Source organism: Elaeis guineensis, chromosome 3 (genome assembly GCF_000442705.2).
Source record: "Elaeis guineensis isolate ETL-2024a chromosome 3, EG11, whole genome shotgun sequence".
In the NCBI taxonomy this organism is placed as follows: Eukaryota; Viridiplantae; Streptophyta; class Magnoliopsida; order Arecales; family Arecaceae; genus Elaeis; species Elaeis guineensis.
The window spans coordinates 123,280,604-123,306,255 of record NC_025995.2 but is presented as its reverse complement, the minus strand read 5'-3'; the positions used below and the strand labels follow the sequence as shown (position 1 = coordinate 123,306,255).

At 40.1% G+C, this 25,652-nt stretch overlaps 1 protein-coding gene and 1 long non-coding RNA gene across 6 annotated transcripts; one reads left to right on the top strand and one right to left on the bottom strand.

Moving 5' to 3' along the window:
- Positions 1-1,196: 1,196 nt before the first annotated feature.
- LOC105040372 (uncharacterized) lies at positions 1,197-17,573 on the bottom strand. 5 transcript variants are annotated; one of them, XM_073254797.1, is made up of 11 exons: positions 15,933-16,007; positions 12,169-12,220; positions 11,771-11,841; positions 11,590-11,695; positions 11,342-11,501; positions 7,904-7,977; positions 7,118-7,204; positions 5,887-6,030; positions 3,909-3,960; positions 2,167-2,240; positions 1,197-1,470 (listed from the first exon to the last, which is right to left on the bottom strand). In XM_073254797.1, the coding sequence occupies exons 3-11, from the start codon at positions 11,826-11,828 to the stop codon at positions 1,356-1,358; spliced, it is 870 nt and encodes a 289-aa protein (XP_073110898.1). In that variant the 5' UTR covers positions 11,829-11,841; positions 12,169-12,220; positions 15,933-16,007; the 3' UTR covers positions 1,197-1,355. The 5 variants fall into 5 exon arrangements, with proteins under 5 accessions (XP_073110898.1, XP_073110897.1, XP_010915163.1 ...); XM_073254796.1 differs by having other exon boundaries at positions 11,590-11,841; positions 15,933-16,009; XM_010916861.4 differs by lacking the exons at positions 11,342-11,501; positions 11,590-11,695; positions 11,771-11,841 and adding an exon at positions 16,201-17,573 and having other exon boundaries at positions 15,933-16,082.
- Positions 16,684-19,035, top strand: LOC109505688 (uncharacterized). The gene is made up of 2 exons (XR_012140243.1): positions 16,684-16,823; positions 17,415-19,035. It is a non-coding gene; the product is annotated as an uncharacterized lncRNA (long non-coding RNA).
- The last annotated feature ends 6,617 nt before the right edge of the window (positions 19,036-25,652 follow it).

The following is a 25,652-nucleotide window of genomic DNA, read 5'->3' as shown; positions in this document are numbered from 1 at the left end:
AAGGTTAATGGTTTGACTAACATTCTATTAAATTATGAGTTAAAATATTAAATTAAAATAAATCTCAAAAAGATGGATATAAATTTTTTAAATTATTAGATATAAATATAATTTAATCATAGTGCCGAATAAATATAGTTCCGTTTCAGACCTGGGTATATTCACGTCAGATACAGGATTGCCAATGACATGAGTGATGTCCTGCCCCCTACAACTCGAGGTCATGGTGACCACGGAGGTGGGGCCTTGCAAAGAAATCAATTTCTACATTTTGAGAAATAAAAAACAATTTGCACAACATTCTACAGTAATGACATTCTCACCGCAGAGAATCTAAAGAAAAGGGCATCTTCAGGCACCTCCCAATTGCCTGCTCTGTGATTCTCACAAGGGAACAACGAAGCATCTTTTCGTTTCCAGTGTTTTTTCTGGAAATCTTTGGCAAAGTATCGCGGGCCGGCTTAATATGGATTTCAGATCCAGCACCATTATCCAACTCTGGGAAGAACAACGTTTATTTCTTCCTGGTCAGGAGAAAAAAGGAGTTTGGAACACTAGTGTGGCTGTTGCTTGTTGGACGCTCCGACAAGAAAAGGAATAGGAGGTTTTTCGTTTTGAAGCCTCTCTCTCCCAAACGCCACTTACAACCACTTCGTGTCTTCTCCCCAAAACAGGTCGGTTTGGTTCCCCGAAAGGATGAGGGATTTCGACCCAGCGATTGCTGCTCTGAAATCTGATCATAGCCTTGACGGTATGATGGGCACTTAATGGTAGAAGCATCAACGGATTTTTTTTCCAAAACACTATGTATATTGCCAACTGTTTCAGGCTTTGCTGTCTTCTGACCAAGCTGTTTGCATGGGTTCTTTACCTGGCCCAGCTATCTTCTTCGCTCCGTCTCGTTCTCAACCTTACTTCCAAAGCCCTCTATAAATACTTAACTTTATATTAATAAATATTCAGATGGACGTCCCTCCCGTTTTCATCAAAAAAAAAAAAAATCTGCAGTAATGCATAACTATTTTTTTAATCAACAGACAGACATGGTATTTTAAAGATTTAAAACTAGAAAAAAATCTCTTGGCGCACAATCTAAATTACAGTTCTATAAGCAATCCCATCAGTTAGCCTAGTGAAAATATTCTTAGTCAACACACTCGTGTAGCCAATTCTTTTAAATCTTGGATCATAATAGCTGGCTAAAAATGAATTTTATATGTAAATACAAGTTTAAGTTGATGGTTCTGCATTGTGGATAATTGTATAACAATATGAGTACATGACAAGCATTACAAGGTTTATGGAACAACAATCGAACCCAGGTGGATGGTACAATAAAACACAAGAGTTCTGTCTTACTTGGAGGATGTACTTCCATGCTTGCTGTGAGAATCCAACAAAATATGGTACATTGAGTCTTGATAAGAGAGCTGGAACAGCTGAAGGACGATGTACGTACATGTGGCAATGCTAAAAAGAAAAGGAGAATTTAGTACCAATAACAGTATATAACGCTGAATAGACACAAGCACACACATTAGATATACAACAAGCTCAACCACTTGAGACAATATTCATCCAATAATTTCATCTCAGACGAGATCATGTTTTGTGTTTATGGCTATTTGAGATGTAAAAAATATTGGTCCCAAAAATCTCAGAGAAAATAAATCAATAAAATCTAATACATAGCTGAGGTGATAAGATGATATCAAGTAAGCCATTTTACAATGAAAGCAAAAATCTCAACTGAGATTACAATATTATTGACAGATATTTTTCTTCATATCAGCTGATTAGGCAAAGTATCTTTTATTTGTTAAAGAGTTCCAGAACTCAATATTGATATCTTGGCCAATATAACCAAGAACTCATTATCTTTTAGTTCTAACAATACTCCCCATAATCAAACAACAGACATCATTTATTATATACTGACAGAGAAATTTAGTCCTCTGTGGTCTTTTTTCATTATGGATAAAAAAATGATGTCCATCTTATTAAAAAAAGCCTCCATCATTGACCCCAATTTTACAGGATGATGAAGACTTGGATATCAACAGATAACAGCTTTGTTTGCTCACAAGATGCAGTTTATATTAATTAAACTAATAGCCTATTTTGGGACCATAAAATGCATTATCAAGCTTGCATTAAGAGAAGTACCTGCCAAAACATATTAACAAACAAATCCAAAATAATGCACTTATCCATGTTGATTCCTTGTGAGCAACCCACACCTGTACAACAAATTTTCATACATGAGCACATGTTCTTTCCCGCTCTAACTAGAATAAATTCATAGAAATCTACATGGTAATATGCAAATTAACATAATCAAAAAATATCTACATGCATATATATCTTGCAACTTTAATACTCCAAGCTTGTACCTAATATAATTATACCTTGGTGCCAAGTGCATACTGAATCAACCATTTTTTCTAAACATTTTTTTTCTGAAACAGTCTTGTAAAAAGAACTCTTGAAGCATCAGGTTCAAAGTAACAAAAAACTTCAAAGCATATAATATGCAGATATTTTTATGCAAATATAGAAGCAAGAGACAGTTATAGCAATTCTAATTTCTGAAGGAAATGTGGTCTGAACCTAATAGCTTAAAAAATAAACAAAGAATCATGCCATAGCTACTTACTCTAGAAATGATGAACCATAGCTCTCATAAAATTTTAAAATGTAAAAGCATCTAAGAATCATTCATGTAACCATCTTGAAGGACCTTCCATTTCTAGAATACAAGATAAGCCACTTATGGGAACAGGCTTGACCTTTACATTTTAGAAGTCATACCTACAACTTGCTCCATTTGGAAGGAAAATAAGTGTTTAGAGGAAGTTTACAGCTTGTACATACTTCACCAAATCAACCTTCTAGAGACTGGAGGATGTTCCTCGATTGAGACCCCCCTCATGAAGCCAAGTAAAATTCTTAAGTTTTTGCTTGAAGCTACATTATATTGGAGTTCTGTCAAGATCTGTAATAAATGCTTTGAAAAAAAAAAATTTATGTCAAATGAACAAGAAGGTTGGCAGATTTGATAGTTTAAGGTAGCGAGAATATGGATCAAGGTATTGGTGAAACGTGTTAGGTGGAGGTCTTCATTCAATTCTGATAAATGGTTACTGATAAATACATTTCACCAACTGTAGTCTATTTGCAGTTTGTTATTATCAGTTTTTTGGTAAGGTTTAGAAAATAACAGGTGACTGACGGGTTGGCACAACTAGGCATGCATTATTAATTTGGAATCACATAGTTAGGTCAGCAATGGAGGTCGTTTAGAAGGTGAAGATTGGATATTATGGTTGAACCATGCATAAGGCTATGGGATTCTTTTGGCAGTTTGAGAAGGACCACTATCAAGTAAGCAGCAGCATGATAAGTGGAAATATCTACAAGAAACTTGGTCAAGCTTAACATTATTCCAGCCAAAGCAGGAGCTTTCCATGCACAACCACAACAAGATCAGTTAATAATTAAGATTTGTAAAAGAATGGTGGATGAACCATCTTTCTACATTCTCAGGTATTAGGACAGGGATCCCTGCATTCTTCAAACTGAGATGCATCTTAATATCTAAACGAATCGATTCTACAAATCACGTTATCCCAGCTTCTGAAGTAGTCAACAATTTTCAAAAAGAAAAATGACAACCAATGCTAGTGTACGAGGAATGGCCCACAAGTTTAGCATGCTCCCAATTATTTAAGTAAAATCTTTGCCTGTCTATTTTCTTTGAAGAACTATAAGTTCAAAAAACATACATCATAATTTCTGAGACCATCTTTTGAAGGGCTGGAGTTACAAGTAGCATCCACTTGCTCATTCAGGTTTCTAATTAAAAATAATAGAAAAAAGGATAAAAGTAATATATAGTCATGACTTACTGATATAGCAATAACATTTATATAAAAGTCAATCAAGGTTGCAGCCATCCACCTGCAAAATTATTAAGCAATAATTTAGATTAGGATCGACTAGCATACCTCCACATATAACAATAAACAGAGAGACCGATGGTAGGTAGGTCATTATATCGGACAAGTCCCAAAGAAAGTTGATGAATCATACCATGTTCATGAGCATGAGATCAGCTGGATTCACAAAAAAAAATTTGAATGTCTTTCATAGGCTCAGCTGATGTCATGCTTATGAAAAAGATATGACATCAGCTGACCCAGAAAGTGGTCAGCCAAGCATTGTCCGACACTCACAGAGAGGGTACAAGGAGAAGCATGTGTTTTCAAAACCACAAGAATGACAATAAACAAAAGGACTATAAAAACACCACTCAAGCAATAACACCCATAAAATATATAGGTTATGTATGTTATCACAGAAAAAGCTGCAACAACAGGTTCTGCTTTAGAAATAGCAAGGCATGGAATCAAAAATCATAGCATATTGAGAGCAATTTAAGCCACATAATTTTGTTCATGCAAGAACATAAATCATTAGGGTTCCATGTCAGAAATAATGTTAAAAGTCCAGGAACATATTGATGATTACAATTAGAATATGATGACTTAATCAGCTTTCCAAATTTGATACCAACAATGCTTCTAAAGTTAAAGATAAATGTAAGATGCTACCAAAACTAAGATAGTGAGGACAAATCAAGTTTTTATATTTTGGCCAAATCGATCCGTTTCAGCCAAAACTGATTGATTTCAACAAAGATTGAATCAAAACTGATCCCCAGTTTCAGCTTCAGTTAGTTTCACTCAAGTTTCAGCCAACGCTGACAGGTTTCGGTCCAGATTTGGTGGTTTCAACCAATTTCGGCCAAAGCTGACCAACACTACCTATAGATGCTTCTTTTAAATATTAGTTGGTGATTACAACAATATTGAGCTCATTTCTTTATTATTTAAGTACACAGGCTATATATATTATATTTTAATAATTTCCCTCCTTTTCTTGATTCAAGAGATGACATAGATAATGGACATAATCTTGATTGGACAAGATATCCAAAAGAATGCCCTTATTACAGCATATTACAAAAATTTGAACAACAAATATGACACATTTCAAAGATATAACATCCATTTTTTATATAAAACAGGGAACATTCTTTAACTACCTGCAGATGATTAAAGTCACTTAACTTCAAAAACATAAGAATCCAATGTAACTGAGTTCTATTTGAAAATGAAGAAAAGATTTGCATGTACTCAGCAAGAAAAGGCTTTACAACTGGTAAATTTAATGAACTTTCCAGCATCTGAAGTTCAAGAAGGAAATTATCGACATATTATACATATAATATGTTCACTGCAAAAATTAGCATATGTAGTTACACTCCTAAGCAGTACTATGTCAGCCTAAGATTGTCAAAACTAAAGTAAAGAATATATTAAGCACAAAATGCTTTGAAACGTTATCTGCTTACTTTTTTCTTGGCTTCTTTTATTTTCTTTTATTTTTAATTTTTTATTGAGGTCAAAACTCTGAAACTTGGAGCAAAACTCCCAAAACAACCTGAACTACTGAAACCAAAACTTCATAAACCCAGCCAAAACTAAAACTGAAACCAAGTTTTCAAACCCTAAAACAAACATCACTTCTTTGAGCTCGACATTCTATAGAGTCTAAACTGAAAAGAAAGAAGTTTTTTTCTTAATCATTTATATAATTAATTTCTTAATGCTAAGATGTTCTCATAATTTTCATATTTACTGATATTGCATTTGTTATTAGGTACTTGGCATGGGATTAGTTCTGTGCAATGCTCTATGTTATTCTATATGTATTATGTTTGTGTTCTTTGAAGTAGAAACAAGTTTGGGCCATCAACAAAAATTCAATGACAACCTTGGAAACGAAAGAGAAATAAAGAAAGGGAAGCAAGTAATAGCTTACGGTGTCAACAACTCCTTCTGAAATGGAAAGCCATCAATAATGATAGTAGAGACAACAGTTGCCAATACAAGCACACCCAAGACACTGAAAAGAATTCTTCCAAACATGACAGAAGAGAACTTTAACTTACATTCATCATCATTCCTGAAGAAAATTAACAGTGCTCATATTAAAATATGACAGAAAAAACAAAATAATAGAATCAGGCTGCTGATAAGAAGTTTTTGTCATATCCTTAAACCATAACTTCTTTTCTGAACTATTGATGTACAATTGATAAAGAAATGAGAAATCCATATATTATACAACATGGGAACTTTGTATCATCATTATTTAATTAATTTTCTATATTAAATATCTTTGATTTACACACTGAGACATCAATAAAATAAATATGGTCTGGATCATGTGTAGAATACACTTCTAAGGTTTTTTTTCCCTTTCTCAAGAATTATATTGCAAGGGTTATGCCCATTCATCTGACTTGATTATGGGTGGAAGCCTATAATTATATCCGATGTTGGAATGTCTTAGTGGCACCTTATTTTGACAGGCTTGTCCAGTTATTTCAACCATTATTGTTGTCACTGGACATATGAAAATTGTCCATTGCTTGAGTTGCGTGTTGGAGACACCAAGAATATATGGTCGAAGTAACCTTTCTGCATCCAGTGGGCTCCATTTGAAAAAATATAGAGTACATCAGTTAATCTGCTGTCAAAATGAGCTTAACAAATCCAGTCCCCCAGGAAGAGATGCCTGTTTGAAGGCATGGTAAACTTTGCAATATAGTTTCATGGAACTGTGATGATAGAACAATATAAGCACTTGTCATAAAAGAAATTTCTTAAATAACCATACCGTTCACAAGTCCATAAATTCCCAAAACATTAATAAGCAATAGGTGAGGCAAACCAAAACCAAATGCCTGTTTTCAATTCTTAAAAAAATAATAATAATAACACCAAACAGATTAAAGAACATGTTGTATGATCTAAACGTCACAAATTTTTTACATCAACAGAGCCATCAGGGTAAATCATATTCCATCTATTTTGGCTTGTTAAAGATATTATTTGTACAGCATGTATTATATAAGTGCACATAGTTGTACATGAAATATTCAATGAGTTGAAGATTTGAATAAGCTTCATCATCGTAAGAAAAGGTAGATGAAATGCGCAAAGAAAATCAACTTTTTGAGAATCATGTCTATAAGCTGATGTCATACCTCAACAAGACACGACTCACAGGATCTTTTACATCTGCAGGGGAAATAACGAATAGTTTCTTGACAATATATGCACATGTCGCTATGCTACAAGAGGAAAAGGAAAAATGTATTAACCCAAGAATATATTAATGGTATACATGAAGAAGAGATGGAACTTGAAGGGAAACTATTGAGTGAAGTATGCATAAGTCCTACCAAAAAATGAGTACATATAAGAGATACAAAAATAAGTAAAAGCTGAATGAGTTTGATTGACACTTCAAAAAAGGCCAATTAACGTTCTATCAGCATAAAAACAGAACATGTTTAAAATATTGGAAATCCTTTGAAAAGTGAAAAATGAATGTCATAGCATATTAAGAACAAAAACCACATAATTTTGTTAATTATTGAACAGGCAGCTGAAAAGGATAGGTAGATGACAAAATGATCATTCCTGAAGATACAGAAAGTTATATTTTAAAAAAAAAAAGAACCTAAAACTGCAAGCAGATAAGACATGGATGTTTGAAAGACAAATACCGAAAGTCCAATTGCAGCAATAATAGTGGAGAAAAGGTCATTATGCCCACATAGGATTAAGAATATACACTGGTTTGCTTAAATTTCAATGACTGATGAATAACTGAGTTGCACTGATTTGACACGTTTAGACTTGCAGATCAACATGAGACTGAGCATTTTAGTGTTCAGTATAAGACAAATAAAATAAAATAGGAAACATTTACTAACTCAAAAAAAATTAAAAAAGGAAAAGAAACAAAGGAGGAATAAGAAGGATACCTGCCAAAACATACTAACAGAACTATCCATAATACCGTATGGATCAATTTTGATTCTCTATAGGCAACCCAAACCTGAAAGAGTAGAAAAGAGCATAACAGACATGATAATGTTCCCTTCTAAATCCAAGCTATTATAACAAGTAGGCAATTTGATAAAAGGTGTACATCTACCAAAAGTACAAAAGTATCTTCTTTTTTCATGAATCCCAAAAAGAGCCTGCAAACCGGATGGTTTTGCTGCTCTATCTCTTCTAATAGTTTGACCTCCTTTTAGTGTGATCACAACAATTGGGAAAAAAATAAAAAATAAATAAAAAATTTGATTTGGATTCGATGGATAAAAGGAGAAAGTAGGGTTCATGGAACCACCCTGACCCAGATGATTCAAGGCATGCCAAACAATACCAATGGCCTACCGGTACAGTTCCAACATGAAATTCAGACAACCGGCAGGAGAGAGAAAGAAAGACAGGAAAAGAGAGAAGGGGGGAGTGGGAGAGGGAGAGAGACCCTCTTAAGGCCGCCGGAGGGCCGTTGCACCTGCTAGAAGGCCGACAAGGAGGCAGGGGGGAGAGGGGGGGACAGAGAGAGAGAGAGATGGGGAGAAAAGGAGAGAGGAGAGGGAGATAGAGCCTTCGGAGGCCCATCGAGGGCACTAGAGGCTGCAGCCTGACAATCGAAACAAGGGTGGAAGCCCATGTTTCAATTTTCTTTTTTTTTTTTTGGCGGGGGGCCATCAAGTGGAGTCGGCATTCCGCCCCTGTTTCATTTTTTTTTTGGCGAGGGAAGCCAACTTCAATTACACTTTTTTTTTTAATTTTGCCAACAAATAATCTGTGAGTAACAAAAAAATTTAAAATCACGATAGGGAGGAGGATTCGGGCCTCCGCAATCCTCCACCGGCCTCCCCGCCCTCTCGCTCTCTCTCCTTCCTTTGCTCTCTCGATTCGGACTTCCCTACTCCTCCAATCATTCAAGGGTCTCTGCAGCGCTCCGGTGGCCACTATTGGCATCTCCACTATCTCCCTCTCTTTCTCTCCCCCCTCCTCTCTCTAGTTCTCCCTCTCCCTCGTGTTCTTTGCCACGTCAGTTTAGATCCGGTGTGGAACGATACAGGGGGATACCAAACCATATCATCGACTGACTGGCATAGGGTCCGGTTCCAGCATGGCAAATCTTTGGAGAAAGAGTGGCCATGCAAAGAAAGGAACCTTTTTCTTGTCAACAGATTGATCAGGAGGAGTATGCAGGAAGAGTTTTACAACTACACTAATTGTTTTCCCTATATAAAAAAACTGCACCATGGGTTTAATTCAAAATAATGCAAGCTAGATATGGGAAAGATGAGGATATTTGATGGTAAGGAGTTGGTATGACTAAATGCTGTGCTATTTGGCAAGGAGAAGCAAAATTTTTAAACAAATCTCATTATGTTGCTCGTTTCTAGTCTCACAAGAATCAGGATGTTTAAGTGGCATATTATGTTTTTCACACTCCAAATAAACTTACTGGACTCATCATTTAAAATGGAACCTTTTATTATTTTGTTTTTTGGCTTGATGAGCAAAATGGAGCCAACATGATAATCAATTACTGGATTTCTTGATATTCACTTCTTGTTGTGGTTGTGGGGTCAGGGGTTATCCTTAGTTGCAAAGATGAACCACCTAAAACTTGTGATAGTAACAAAATGTTCCCTTTCCATTGATAAAATTTGAAGCTAATAATTATCTCATGAAGCATATTGTCCAACAGGAATGGTGTTCCACTTCCATATTAGAATACAAATTTTTTCAGTCTTCTCATTTATTTTCTATATAGATCTGGAATCACTTGGATTTTCAACCTAACACCATTGAAATTGGAGCAGAGGTTAGGAAATAACAGTTGCAGGATAAGAAGAAGCAGCAGCCACCCTTTTAGGTCAGTGTGCCAGAACAAAATAGCGGGAAAATGTAAGAAGCAAAACAGCACTGGGATCAGTTGCTGAGAATAGGCTCTTAAAGCTTTGGCTAGTTTTCCCTTCACTGAATTGATCTAATCCATTCATTTGTCTATTTAACCAGTCATAAAGCATTCTTAATGTGTTCTGCTTTAATTCTATGTTCTACCTTCTCATTGTATAAAGGAATACTCCTGTCAGAAAGGAAATTAGGAATGGAGCAAGCATCACCCAATATTGTTCTTGAAGAAGATGCTTTACTAGTTCTGGCTAATTATAAACATATTAAGCAGACATCCCAATTATTGGCATGAACGATCAAGCATGCAATGTGCAATCCCTCTTTGTTTTCCTCAATTCTCTCTAAGATGCAAAAATTCCGCAAAGCTGAGCACTAATAATGTTTTTGAGCATTCTTTTCTCATCCTTAGAACATCTTCATCTCCAATTCATCTGTGTTAGGAATTTAATAGAACTTTGTAACAACAAGAAATTTAGATTTTCACTGATCGGTGGTCATTATTCATAACTTAGATCTTTAGCTACCCAGAAAACTGAACCAAATGATGACAACTAAGAGAACCTTTCTGCTAGTTGATGGAAGAAAATATGAAGTAATATTCAGGAAAAAAAAATGGAAATTTCAAAGTTCAAGCTCTAATGAACAGAGTAATTTGAAGGACAAAAGCAGCATTTCATCAACTAGCAAAAGCAGCATTTCATCAACTATATGAAGTTATGAACAATGATGGATTTTACTAATCAAGAGAAGTGGATGTCTTGCATGCAATTTATTTCGGTGGTACGCAAGCAATAGCAGATAAATAGCTTTGTTATATGGACATGGACTCACATGTGTGTCCAAGTGCCAGATCCTCTCAATATCTATGTGCTAGTCTTGTGGAGTTGTGTCTGAGTGTCATATGGATGTCTTAAGTGTTGAGTGTGGGAATTTCAGGCAAATTAAAGGGTAATATAGATGTATAGGATGACACTTGTTTCTGTTAATTGTTTCTGTTAATATGCAATATATGTTGGGCTTGAACATTAAAATGATAGAACCACTTAATCAGAATTATTAACTGGCATCTTAAACACAATGATTAATTAAGCATCAGCTAAGCATGCATGGAAGAAGGATCTAGCTTTCATACAACAGTAAATCATAAAACTAAGAACAATTATTATTCTTAGTAACAAAAAAGGAAAGTATTAGTGATCTAAACTTGTTAAGTAGCAAGAATCCATAGATTAATCCAGCTTTACAGCAACATTCTTCTTCTTCTTCTTCTAGAGATGTGTGTGGTGCTGGTGGTGGCATCAGCAGTGGGAAGGAGCAACTCATCTGAATCCTAAAGGGATTGACTCCTAAAAGTAATATTTTTATCTTCAGTTTCAAACTTGCTTGTCAAGGGTATTATCTCTAAAAAAAGTGCTGCATAAGGCATTTGAAGTTGGCCAGGAAGCCGATTCTAAGGTGACCAATAGACAAACCTGGCAAACCGCAAGATCAATTCTGCATGCTTGGCCTAACAAAACTTGCTTATAGAGGATAATTTTCTCCATAAGACGCGTTGCATAAGAAAGGTGGCCTGGATTCTGATTCCATGGTGAACAATGGACAAATCTTGCAAACCACATCAATTCTGTGTGCCTGGACGATCAAAATGAACCAACTGCTTGTGAGTTAATGTTCCAACCACACAACGTGATACCACCATTAGTCAAGGAAGGTGAAGTACATAGATATGACATCCTCACCAGCCTTACACATCTCAAAAATATCATGTCCTTCCCCATACAATAAGGTTGAAAAGAGCGGGCAAATTCCACTAAGAATTTGAATTCCTAAAAATCCAAGCCCGTCAAATTTCAGAAGACAGAAAAGCAGCGCATTGCACTCTTGGATAAAAACACTATCACCTTTCATTCTTATGTTTTGCAAAAGGCTGATATCAACATGCAAGGGGCAAAGATTCATAAAGGACTATAGCCTGCAAATTTGAAACTCATTACCATTTAATAAGTCCAAATTCAAGAAAATCAAATAAGGAAATAATAAAGGTGAGGTTTTGATACTTATGTAAATTCAATACCTGAAAAGACTAGTATGAGCAACCATTAAAACTATGTTTCTTGCATATATAATACTTATCATCTATACATGTTATCCGGTTATTCGTGTTATCAATATTATGAGGTAACATTTCTACTAATACCAAAAAAAAAAAAAAGAAGAAGAAGAAGAAGATAAGCATGTTAAGTTATCAGAAATCAACTTAACAATATTTGAAGCTTAGCAAACAAGTTTTAGGACTTACCACTATAGCCACCACATTAACATAAAAGTCAACCAAAGTTGCAGCCATCCACCTAGAGAAGTTTGTGAAGCATCAAATGTAAACATAAAGATTTAGAATTGCACATACAATAATAACTTACACAACCAAACTTGACTCAAGTATGCGTGCACACATATATCAATGTAAGCAAACAGCTGCAAACACATTGTAACAATGAAGTTAGCAAAGGTGTGTTCAAATTGTAAGCCAAAGTGGTGGATCAGATGTTTTACCAATTTTTAACAGTCAAACTGTACAAGTTTAAAACAAGCAGCACTGGACAGAGGCAACCTCTTTGGTGATTCGCAACCATTTTGCTGGTGAACTCTGTAGGATTATTCATGTACGTTATAGGTCTCAGTTATGGTATCTCTACATCTATGGTAAAAACCTTTGCCCTTGTTCCCAATTCCTTGATCTAATCCATCATAGAATCAGGTGTAAAATCCCAAAGGATCACGTTTTTTTTTTCCATCTTACTGAATAGACATTCAGACATGATGTCAAACCCACATGTCAGCACATCATCACTGGAAGCCATTCAAGGCTGTTGAAATGTCCAAATTATAAGGTGCTGCCTTATCATATTCTTCAGTTACTTGGCCTTCTGTCTATTCAATATTTGATCTTGGAGAAACCAGTGTCATCTAGTTCCCTCAAGAGGACTAACTGCGATGTACTTTTTCCAAGAATGAATTTTTAAACTTATCTGTTCATCTGGGATAGATTCAAGAGAATATTGGCAGTCAAACTTACATGAATTAAAGAAATCCACATGCTACAGTGATATGCTTCTACATTTGTGAATATCAAGTTATACAGCTAACCCTTTTTTTTTTTGTATTTTCTTATTTCAGTATTGTGCACTCTTCATGTTATCCTGACTTTCATGAATTTTCTAGCAGATTGATGATTTCATCATATCATTTTTTTTTCAAGTCATGGATATTTTGCTTGTTAATAAATGATGACCAACATTTGTAATTTGTCATAACTAAGATAACTATGATTTGACCATGCAGATTGTACAATCAAACTTAGGAAGATAAGGAGGATAAATTTTACGAAATAATATGAACCGGCAACCAGAATTATGGGACATCATCCTGTGAATTTGCATGCATCATAGCAGTTGAGAACTTGACAAATCAGATTAGTTTCACAGGTGAGATAGCAGTCTTATCCTTCAGATTTAGGTCTAGGCATCAACATATTCTAAAATGAAAATCTATATAAATCCACAATTCTTAATGTGTTTTCACTCTGTGTGGACAACCATCAATTTCAGCCTTTCTACTCAGATTGCTATCTAGCCATGAGAAACTTAATGAAATATTCTAGTATTGCCATCATCCTATTCTGTCCAATATCTTCTTAATTGTTTTTATCCCCTCTACTTCAAATTTTCACTCTTGAGCAACTCTTCAATTTTAAAACTTTCACTTTTGTTCAGATTGCTCAAAGTGGTAGCAATGTACTCCCCCTTTATATATAAACTATAAATTTCCTCAGGATTGCGGTACAGCTTTACATCCCCCTTCCCCCACCCATCACGCTTTAACGGCATCTTCTAAAACCCATAAGATTGGTTGGCCCTCTTAATATAGAAGCATAATCCTAGCAGATGCAGGAAATCACATCCAGTATGCTAGTGAAATCTCAAACAATCAACATAATACATAAGCATTCTATATATTTGTCATCATAGCATGCTCAATGATATTAAATCAAGTCAACCTATGTCCTTAGAGAGTATCAATTAGATCTTCTGTTCCAACAAATTCAAAAATGCAATGTAATCTAGGACATTTTTATACAGGTGAAACCTTGTCCGTGATTGCAGACACCTCAAAGATCACTGTAGCCTCACTTCATCCTACCAGGTCCATTATTCTGTATTTTGATCCTTTAGAAACTAAAAATGTAGATTCACCTTAATCAACAGACTTCTTTCAAATCTAGTTGGATTTTAGAACTCTCTAGCATTCTTCAAAATCAGTACTTCCAAAAACCAATTGGGTGAATCTTTCACAACTCAACCCGAAATCTGAATGCATATATCAAATGCCATAATGGACTGCCAATTTCCTTGGTCTTCCCATATTTTAACAAATTATGCCCAGATATACTCTTAAAAAGCCTTCAAATCATTATTCTCCTCCCATCCCACACACCCCCCGCACGCCGCCCACCCCCCCCCCCCTTTGGCCTAGCGAAAAATCAAGGATATGCTTTCAGAGAAAAAAAAAAAAAAAAAAGAAAGAGAGGTTAAAAAGCTTTCTTTTAAAATCAGACTTGTGAATCAGAGGGGAAAAATTAAGGGAGAAAAAGGGAGGGAAGCAAACACACCAACTAGCTTTCTTAAATTTTAGCGTAAACCCCATAATAGTCCCCATAATTTAGTCTAGGTTCCACTTTAATCCCTCTAGTTTTAATTGTAGCAATCAAATCCTTTAGGTTCTCTTTGAGTCTCAATTAAGTCCTTCTGTTAGCCCCCATGGATGGAAACTAATATAAATAAATAAAAAATAATTATTTATAGTTGACATGGTAGTCTTTTGAAATTAAAAAAAAAATATATGACATAACAAAAATGATAGCAAGTAAATAATTAAGTGCCATATCATTTTTTTTTATTTCAAAAGATTGCCATGTCAGCCGTAAATAATTATTTTTTATTAATTTCTGTTAGCTCCTTCCATGGGGACTAGCAGAAGGACTTAATTGAGACTAAAAGAGAACCTAAGGGATTTGATTGCTACAATTAAAATTAGAGGGATTAAAGTGGAACCTAGACTAAACCAGAGGGACTAATATGGGGTTTACCCTAAATTTTAACAACCTGATAACAGCAGGCAACTATCAATAAGGCAGAATATGAGGAACAAAAGCAACAAAGAAAGAAAACAGAAGTAGCAGGAAAAAAAGAACCATAACTTTGCTGCCATAACTGCATTCTCCATTCATAAACAATCATCCAAGTGGATTATCAATCATGTGGAAGATGATGGAGCAAGTTTTCCTACCTTCCAACATAACTTGGCATTGAGATGTGGGTTGACAAAAGAATTTACTACAAATGGCCAATGGAAAGCACATAATACAAAATTTGGGCCATTATTCTTGTGGACCTCACCAGATACAAAAACATCTAGGAGGTCACAAATTTTTGCAATGATGAGTATATTGTCAGAATCCTGTCCCATGACAAAAACTCCTTCACAACTGCACCATAATTAGCAATTCCAGTTAAAAGTTTAAGATCATGAGAAGATGGGAAAATATGAACAGGAGATGTCTTACAGCAAAAAAACTTCAAATAATAATAATAAACACCAAGAGTATCATCTGTTCCCTTGAATGCCTTTCTCCTCAAAATGCTTCATTATCAATTCTCCGAAACCGCTTACATTGACAAGATCCGATCAAATGCTTGCTATCTTTTATACACCAAAAAAAACCGACACAGATGACCAAATCCCAATCTTGAACCCTCAATCCTAGCGCAGAAACACAAAAGATACAAGGGGACATCACCCAACTTGCAAAACTAGCGATTGTACTGTACCTCTTTCTCACTCACGCTCTCTGTTCATGATTAGTATCAAAATCCTTCAATTTCACTCATCGTGTTCAACTCGTTTTCTAGACTGCGTAGTATCCAAGAAACGAGGAAAAAAGAGGGGCAAAAAAAAAAAAACGCTTACTGATAATTAGAATGGTAAAATCGAAAGAATGCTTACGGGGTCAAGAGCTCGAGGCGGAAAGGAGAACCATCGGTGGCGAGAGTGTAGATGAGAGTGGCCACCATGAAGCAACCCAATGTGGCGAACAAGATTTTATATGCCGTGAGAGCAGGAAGCGCCGCCATGTTAGCCCTGCAACAGATGTCCCTGAAAAAAAAAATCCCAGTTTTCGTAAAGAAAAGAGAAGAAAAACGTAAAGAAGAGAGAGAGAAACAAGAATGTGGACGAATACATTACACGTCGTAGGAATAAGAGAAAGGCATACCGTCCGGTTGGAAACTCTGACACGTAAAGCGATCTCTATGCTTGGGTCCGCCACATAATATAAATTCTTTCTTCTTTAGCGTCAAATAACCCATCATTTCTTGGCCTCTTCCTCCTCTCGGCTACCGTTTTCTTGGCACGAACTTCCACCGTGAACGCCAGATCTCTCCCCCGTCTCCGACTCCGGCGAGACCTCTCTCGAGTCCAATTCGCATCCGGGAAGACTCAAAACGGCAAGAAACGCTAGCTAAGAACATCGGACTCCATGGCCGTTCCCGAAGCGGAAACCCTAGATCAAGGATTTTATTCTACGAGAGAAAGCTGGGTGGCGGAGGAGATCGAAATAGAACCTTCGAACTCGTCCTCGAGGCGAGCATCAGGAGCGAAGGACGCGAGTTCCGGACCCTGCGAGTTGAAACGGTCTGCAACGCGGTGGAAGTCAGGAACGGGCGAAGCGCGTAAGCTACGCGTAGGAACGGAAGCTAGACATGCGTGATTTTAATAATCTTTCCCCAAGGCCCCTCGTCAGTGCGTCCGCACTCATGGATGGCCAGCCCTCAGGGATCCACAGTAGTACGATGCATCCATGGATGGCCACCGCTAGAGAGAAGACCATCAAACAACGTACGCTGCACTTCATACCATATTGTTAGAAACACTGTCACTATGGCTACCTTGGTTGTTTCAGATAGGCACTGGGATAACACTGTCTTCCACATCATCACCAATATTTTCACACACGGTTACATGGTTACCTCCTCCTTATGGAACAATAAAGATAAAATTTTGATGCTTCTGTTCATGCTAACAAAGTTGCTGCAGATTATGTGCTGAGAGATCATAATGCAAAAATCATTCGTACAGGAGGTAAATTGTTATTTCATATGCCGGTTTCTTCAGCTGAACTAACTGCTGCTTGATTTGAGCTCAAAATTACTAAAACTGAATACAATGCCTCAAACATCATTCTCGAAGGAGACACCACCACAGTAATAGCTTGGATTCAAACTGTAAATACAAATAAGGATATACATCTATCTTTACTTCACGATATATCAGTTTGGAAATCATCTTTTTCTTTTTTCAAGGTAAATCATATACATCGTGAGGCAAATCAGGTAGCTGATTATCTTGCCAATAAAGCTTTAGATGGTGATTTTGAATGAAAATCGATGTATAAATTAGATTTTCACTGTTTGCATCTTTTCCTTGTAGATGCTTCTAAAGTTCAAGTTCCCCGTCATTGATCCATCAATGCAGAAGTATTACTGCATATGCTGCCTTATTATGTCTGTTCAAAGGCCAACCTTCATGACAAAGGCACCAAAATTAAGTACATGTGCCAAAGTACGTCTCATGTAGACCCTGCATCTCACCACAATCCATCTATCAAATCATCCCATAATATAATACACCCTGACCATTACAAAATCAAGGTTGCTCCTCTGGTTATGAAGCATTGCGTAGGAGACATAAGGATGGATTTATTCAGCGCCAATGTTGCTGGGAAGAAATGGAAGTATAAAATATCAACAGGAGGGGAGGGTTCTGATCAAAGTGAAACCTATTATTGTAAAGGGTTGGTTCTGGACATGTCAATCAATCTTGCTTCAAAACATCTGTGGAATACTCAGATGAAACCTTGCAGTTACTTGTTGTACAATTGTTCTTATGGTGTTGGAAGGAAGTATTTTGCAACGGCTGGAGTAATTCGATCTTCGGTGGTCAAAAATCAAAAGCATTATGGACACTATATCTATAAAGTTACCACTATCTTCAGTTCGGCGGAGCAGCTTGCAACAACAATCCATCTACTCTCTATCCTTATCTACATCGATGTTATCACCATACCCAGATATGCAGGACTTGTTGATCTTCGAGAAAAATGGCAACAGAAGAGAATATCAAATGTCTCTCAAGTGTTCCAGAAGAGATGCATTGGTGGTTGTAAAGCCAATGGAGAGTATTTAAAAGAATCGAGGAAGAAAAAAAATGTGAAAAACAAAATGCAAACAAAATAAGGAGGGTTATGAAGCTAGAAAACAAAAGAAGGAGAAAAAATGATAAAATGAAAAATGAAAAGAAAAAAGAATTGAGGAAGAAAAAGTTATGGGAGGAAAAAAGGATGATGAAAAGAAAGAATATCCCAGGAACAAAGGAGTGTTTTGCACTAACCTTTCATTTCTTTCTTGCAGGTATTAAGATATGTCAAACTCATTTTCATAGGGTGGGTGGTACCCTATACCCATCAGATAGCAGTTTCTCTAATCAACTTGTCTATGAATGCTATCAGCTGATGTTATATATGCAGCCACTGACTCACTGTTGCCGTCAGTGCAAGGACAATCTTAATTGGGAAATTACATTGGAAACAATTATGGAGATACGGCTTCGGCACAGAGTTGGTTCTGATTTCAAAAACTCATCATCTTCCATGCTTATTTTATTGATGGTACCTTCGGCCTCAAGCATATGGAAAGAACAATATATATTCCTGTATGCATACCATAATCCGGCAGATGCTTATTCTTTTTACCTGTTTTCGCATGCTGGTGTAGCGCAGTGGGATATCTTATTATTCATCCTTCAAAATTTTCGTTCTACCCAAAGGTTTGGCTGGATTAATCAGATCAACCTGGATTTCTGTTTGGGTTTGGATATAATTGGAATACCTTGTACTAATATCATCACATTAGGTGAGTTTAAGATTACAATTTACATACCAGGCTCACTTCCCTATCATCACTATTTGGGAAGGCACTTCTACTTCAAATGGTTGTATTGCTCACAGGATTCAATTTGCATTCATGTCTGGACCTCTGTTTTAAATCATGCATTCCTGACTCTCAAGCAATCACGCTTCCAGAATTATGCAGATGTCAACACTGAGGGAGCGGTGCCTGATTATCATATCCTTAAATTCTTTTTGGAGATCTTTTCACGTTCATACTCTTACGCACCAATTTTTGGTCACTCTGTTCTCATACAATGTTGTCCGGTAAAGTATCTTGTACTAATTGTGTTCGACCTCATCTGTCCATATGCCATCTTGGAACCTATGGTTAGTTGTTTGTATGCCGCGTTTTTGTAATCGCATAAATTTTACATGAATGAATACATCATACCTTTCACCAAAAAAAAACAACATACGCTGCATGTATGGTATGATCATATGTTTGATGGCCATTTTTTTTTTTTTGAGGGTGGTGAGTACCACACATGTACCATAAAGGATCAATACTTATAATCTTTTGAAATATATATATTTTCAAATTTTTCAATATATAATTTTATAAATATTTAAAATTATATAAATATCTCAATAAATCTACTATCTACATCTATATCCTTATTAATTATTTATATATGTTGCGGCCAATCCCCCGTCCTCCGATCGCCGGTGTCGCGCACCTATAAGAGAAGTCCTCACAGACCGGAGATGCCTCCGACGGGGACCCTCCGACGGTCAAGTCAGAAAGACTAGGCAACAGCGAAAAATCAGAGGCTCAGCTCGAGAGGGCTAGAAAAAGCTTGGGGAGCTGGAGGGAGCGTCAGAGAGCTTACCAAGACTGTTGCCTTACCCCTTTTTATAGTAGAATGCGGCGTGATCCCGCCATTAATGATGCAGACAACTGGAGAGTTGTCAAATCGTCGAGGGCTGTCAAATCGTCGTGGACTGTCAAATCGCTGTGGGTTGTCAGAATCAACCCATGTCCCTGGCAGAACAATGCTCCAGGGCGGTCACACAGCACGTCCTTGACAGGACAGCAGCCCATAGCGGTCGTACGGAATTTGGGAGGGCTGGCCGACCATACATCAGTATTCAGCTGTCGGGACATCGGGTAATGATCCGGAGGCACCGTCGGCTGGTCTGGTGCCTTGCTTAAGTCGGATGTCGGCTGTCACCCTCGACAGTGAGTCGGTAATATGGGTTCGACCGCTCGGTCAGTCGGAAACAGCATGGGTCGGTTCGGCTGACACATCTTCGGTCGGATATTGTCGGCAGCCGTCGGTCGGAGTCGTTTGTCGGGGTCGTCTGTCGGGGTCGGTCGATCGATATATCCCAACAGTTGCCCCCCCCACTCCTGAGTCCGATGTCGTGTTAGCTCGCGTGAACACATGGGCGACGGCTTCGGACGAAAGGAGTGATTTTCCGTCTCGTCTTACCCCGACTCTGGCGATCACATCAACAAACGATCCAATGTCGGTCATCCCGACTGTAGGTCGAGCATGCACGTCGGGTCGAAGGTCGTCCGTCGGAGTCGTCCGTCGGGGTCGTCCGTCGGAGTCGTCCGTCGGGGTCGTCCGTCGGAGTCATCCGTCAGTCGGAGTCGTCGGTCGGAGTCGTCTGTCGGGGTCGTCCGTCGGAGTCATCCGTCGGTCGGGATCGTCCGTCGAGGTCGTCCGTCGGGGTCGTCCGTCGGAGTCGTCCGTCGGGGTCGCCTATCGGGGTCGTTCGTCGGGGTCGGTCGGGGTCGTCTGTCGGGGTCGTCCGTCGGAGTCATCCGTCGGTCGGGGTCGTCGGTCGGGGTCGTCCGTCGGGATCGTCCGTCGGTCGGGGTCGTCCGTCGAGGTCGTCCGTCGGGGTCATCGGTCGGAGTCGTCCGTCGGGGTCGTCTGTCAGGGTCGTCCGTCGGAGTCATCGGTCGGTATATCCCAACAGTTGCCCCCCCCCACTCCTGAGTCCAATGTCGTGTCGGCTCACATGAACACGTGGGCGACGGCTTCGGACGAAAAGAGTGATTTTCCGTCTCGTCTTGCCCTGACTCTGGCGATCACATCAACGAACGATCCAATGTCGGTCGTCCCGACTGTAGGTCGAGCATGCACGTCGGGTCGGAGGTCGGCCAACCTCCGAACGTTGCTCGTCGACACGATCATTCTGCAGAGTCTGATAGTCGAGTAGCGTCCGACGTATTCAGATAGGATAACGATGGCAAGTCGAATATCCATTGTCCGGCCCTTGATCGGACGTGCACGTCGGTTCGGAGGTCGGCCAACCTCCGAACGTTGCTCGTTGACACGATCATTCTGCAGAGTCTGATAGTCGAGTAACGTCCGACGTATTCAGATAGGATAACGATGGCAAGTCAAATATCCATTGTCCTCCCTTGGTCGGGCGTATGCGTCGGAATATATGATAAACGGTGGCAAGCCGAATATCCTTCGATCGATCGTGACCAGATCGGTATGTCGCGGATGCGACTGCGGTCGTCTTGGCGTTTTGCCCTTCTTAGTCGAAGCTAAGTCGGCAAGTTAGCCAGCCGCATTAGTCGAAGCCCTTTGCCTTCAGAGGCGGGGCCGTCGTAGATATTCCGCCCCTTCGATCTCCATCGTAGAATCCGATGTGTTCTCGACGATCGAGACGTAGATTGAGCCGTTGGTTCGGCGATTCGGCGATCAGGCCGTAAATTCGTCGTAGATCCGATGATCGGCGAGCGAGCTGTTGGTTCGGCGATCGACGATTAAGCCGTAGATTCGTCATAGATCCGACGATCGGCGATCAGTTCGTTGGTTCGATGATCGGCGATTTGTTCGATGACGAAGTCGTAGATTCGACGATCGACGATCGAGCCATTGGTTCGACGATCGACGATCGAGCCGTTGGTTCGGCAATCATCGATCAGTTCGATGATGAAGTCATAGATTCGACGATCGACGATCGAGCTGTTGGTTCGACGATCGGGCTGCATTGGTCGAGACCTTTTGCCTTCAAAGGTGGAGGCCGTCGCAGATATTCTACTCCTTCGATCTCCATCGTAGAATCTGCGCACGAGGAGCGGAGAGAGGGGTGTAGGAGTCATACCTGCGATGCATCGGTCTCGGACTCCGTCGTCGAGGCAAGACCCGTCTATCGGTGGGGGGCCTGCTGGGTTCAGTCGGGGCCCGACCTTTCTTCCGCTTTTCCTTTCGGCCCGTGTCCTAGGTCAGGCGCTGGTCAGAAGCTCCTTCGTCTGCACGCATGTATTTGTACGCGCACTCCAGCAATTCGGCGTACGTCCGAGAGAGGATTTTGTCCAGAGAGTATGTGAAACGGGACCCCCTTAGCCCCCTCTTCATGGCCGAGATAGCCATGTCTTCGTTGAGATCCCGGACCTCAAGTGTGGCCGCATTGAATCGGATCACAAAGTATCGTAGAGTCTCATTTCTCCCTGCTTGAAGGAGAAAAGACTGTCCGAGGTTCGTGGCGGCTTCCGGCTGATGCTGAAATGGACCACGAAGAAATGTTCGAGCTGTCCGAAGGAGTGGATGCTTTCCGAGTGAAGGTCGGAGTACCAAGCCCTGACAGCTTTGCGGAGTATGGCGGGGAAGTCGATGCAAAGGAGGGCATCCGTTGCCCCTTGGATTGTCATGAGAGCCTTGTAGCTCTCTAGATGGTCGATTGGGTCGGTGGAGCCGTCATAAGGCTCCACATGAGGTATCTTGAACCGACTAGGGATCGATTCGTCGAGGATAAATCAGGAGAGAGGTTGGGTGGTCCGAAAGTCGATGTCGTTTGAAGACTTCTGTCCATCCACCTAGAGCTGGGCAAGATGATGGTCAATTTCTTCAAACTTGCGCTCGTAGTCGTTTAACCGTTGGTGTTGAAAAACTCCAGGAGTCGATCCTCCCGATGAATTTGAGAGTGAGGCGGACAGCGTCTGCGGCTGCTTCTCTCTCCTTACTCGCTCTAGTTGGGAAGGAGAGGGACGTCGAGATCGACGGGCATCGCGCTGTGGCCGCTTCCCCCCTTCTCGATGGGAGTGGTGAGACGGCTGCTCTTGAGGAGGAGATGGAAGTGGACGCAGGCGTCGGCGGCTGCTTCTGGATGGCATGGGATGTGCCACCGGTTGTTCCGCCGGCGGTTGCGGCAACTGAGTCGGTCGCTGCTGGAGATTTTTGACCGCATCCGTTAGGACAGTCATTTACCGTACGATCGTCGCGATCTGTGCCTCCATGGTTACCGTCGGGTGCGGAGAGCTGGGCTCCGCCATGGAGGGTGAAGGAGAGGGCTCTTCCCAATGGGAAGAGCGCCTCACCGACCCGATAGCTCTCGATCGCTGAGTTCTGTTTTCGTCATCTTGAGAGGTCTCTTCAAGCTTCTGTGGAGCTCGTTGTCTTACCTCTGTCGAGCCCCTACCGGGCGTGCCAAATCTGTTGCGGCCAATCCCCCGTCTCCCGATCGTCGGTGTCGTGCACCTGCAAGAGAAGTCCTCACAGACCGGAGATGCCTCCGGCGGGGACCCTCCGACGGTCAAGTCAGAGAGACTAGGCAACAGCAAAAAATCAGAGGCTCAGCTCGAGAGGGCTAGAGAAAGTTTGGAGAGCTGGAGGGAGCGTCAGAGAGCTTACCAAGACTGTTGTCTTACCCCTTTTTATAGTAGAATGCGGCGTGATCCCGCCATTAATGGTGCAGACAACTGGAGAGTTGTCAAATCATCGTGGACAGGGCCGGTCCTGATATTTTTTAGACCTAGGGCTAAATGAAAAAAAGGAGTCTTCTCTAATAAAAATTAACATATTTTAAATATTAATTATTATTAAAAAATTAATCCACATACAATAATTTTTCAGCCAATGTTTATTGGTGCCAGTTTGTGTACTTGTTTTTTGCCAAAATACCACAATACTGGCTACCAACACGGTGCAGGATTGCATCCTATGCTGATACATTATCTACTGGTGCCGGAAGCCTGCTGAAAATGGTACAGTACTGTTTGGACTAACCCATTTTGGTGGCCTGGGGGCCTGGGGCGGTCGCCCGCTTTGACCCGCCCCAGGGCCGGCCGTGATCGTGGACTGTCAAATCACCACGGGTTGTCAGAATCAACCCATGTCCCTTGCAGAACAATGCTCCAGGGCGGTCACACAGCACGTCCTTGACAGGACAGCAGCCCATAGTGGTCGTACAAAATTTGGGAGGGCTGGCCGATCATACGTCAGTATTCAGCTGTCGGGACGTCGGGTGATGACCCGGAGGCACCGTCAGCTGGTCTGGTGCCTTGCTTAAGTCGGATGTCGGCTGCCACCCCCGACAGTGAGTCAGTAATATGGGTTCGACCGCTCGGTCGGTCGGAAACAGCATGGGTCGGTTCGGCTGACACACCTTCTGTCGGATATTGTCGGCAGCCGTCGGTCGGAGTCGTCCGTCGGGGTCGTCTGTCGGGGTCGTCCGTCGGAGTCGTCGGTCGGTATGTCCCAACAATATAGGCTTTCATAAATATCTAAAATTACATATATGCCTTCATGAATTTACTACTTGCATATATGTCTTGTAGATTATTCATTTTTGCTTGTACACTCTCATAGATTACTTCTTTTTGCATGTATACTTTTTACTCAATGCATATGGACATGCAAAAAAAAAATTTACAAAGATATTTATATTTATAATAGTTTTACTATTATTTTTATAAAAAATTATGAGAGATTTGGATTGTCCAATAAATTAAGATATTTAAGAAATTTTATTATTTGCCTCTCTTTTTATTTTTCAAAAAATATTTTAATATTGTTTCCTATCTATGGGTGGTAACGATGGAAGGAGAAAGAGCAGATGTGGCGACGGCAGTAAAGAGGGAGGGGAGGAGTCGCGGAGGAGGGAGTGGTGGAGAGGGAGAAGAGGAGTTCAAGTGGTGGTGGCGGTGGAGGGAGGAGAGGAGTAGAGGTGGCAATGGCATCGGAGAGGGAGCAGGAGAGGGTGGATGGAGGCAATGATGCATGGCAGGGTGCTACAGGAGGGAGAGGTGCTACAGAGGGGGTGGTGGGGAGCGAGCTGGAGGTCGAGGTGAGGACAAGGAGCCGATCTTGAAGGCAACAAGTAAATTATCAGGGAGAGTAAAAATATTGCTATCTTCACTTCTATCAACTTCGGACGCACCAGCACCTTCTCCTCTATCTGCTACAAGCTTTGTAGAGAATCCTCTAGCAACACAACGAGACAATCATAGGGAACAAACGCAATTGCCCTCTTCCTTCCCATATCTCAACACTTCTACCTTGGATGGTTTGGGACAATAGTGGAGTAGAAAGTGGATGTAAGAAAGGAGAGATTGAGAGTAGAGGGCAGATCTCAATGCCGCTGCTCTCTTCCTCCTTGCATCTTAACACCATTATCACTTCCTTCTCCTCTCCCTCCCTGGTGTCTCCCATAGTGCACCTGTAGCCCTATGGAGAACAAGGACACTTTAACTTAAGCATCCCCCACCTCTCCTTTCACATACTTAGCTTCTTGATCCCTGGTCCTTCTCCTCCTCTAAGCCTCCTTCCTCTGGTTGCTTTTATTGGAGCTAAAGTGCCCTCACCCTTGCTGCCCATCAGGCACCGAGCATCAAGGCTATGGGAGGGGAGGAGAAGGGCTTTTGAAAAGAGCCCATGTATTTTCATATAATACCTGACCTACCACTCAGTTTATTATAAAAATAAAGTTAAAGTTTGAGATATTTATTGCACCATCCATGCATATGCTTAATT

What these genes read in the sequence shown, in the direction of transcription:
- LOC105040372 (XM_073254796.1), bottom strand. Translation starts at nt 11,828, where the DNA reads ATGAATCTTTGCCCCTTGCATGTTGATATCAGCCTTTTGCAAAACATA. An exon ending in TTGATCTTGCGGTTTGCCAG is followed by an intron (nt 7,978 to 11,341) that starts GTTTGTCTATTG and finishes CTACTCTTTCAG; the next exon opens with GTTTGGGTTGCCTATAGAGA. An exon ending in GTGAGTCGTGTCTTGTTGAG is followed by an intron (nt 6,031 to 7,117) that starts GTATGACATCAG and finishes AATTTTCTTCAG; the next exon opens with GAATGATGATGAATGTAAGT.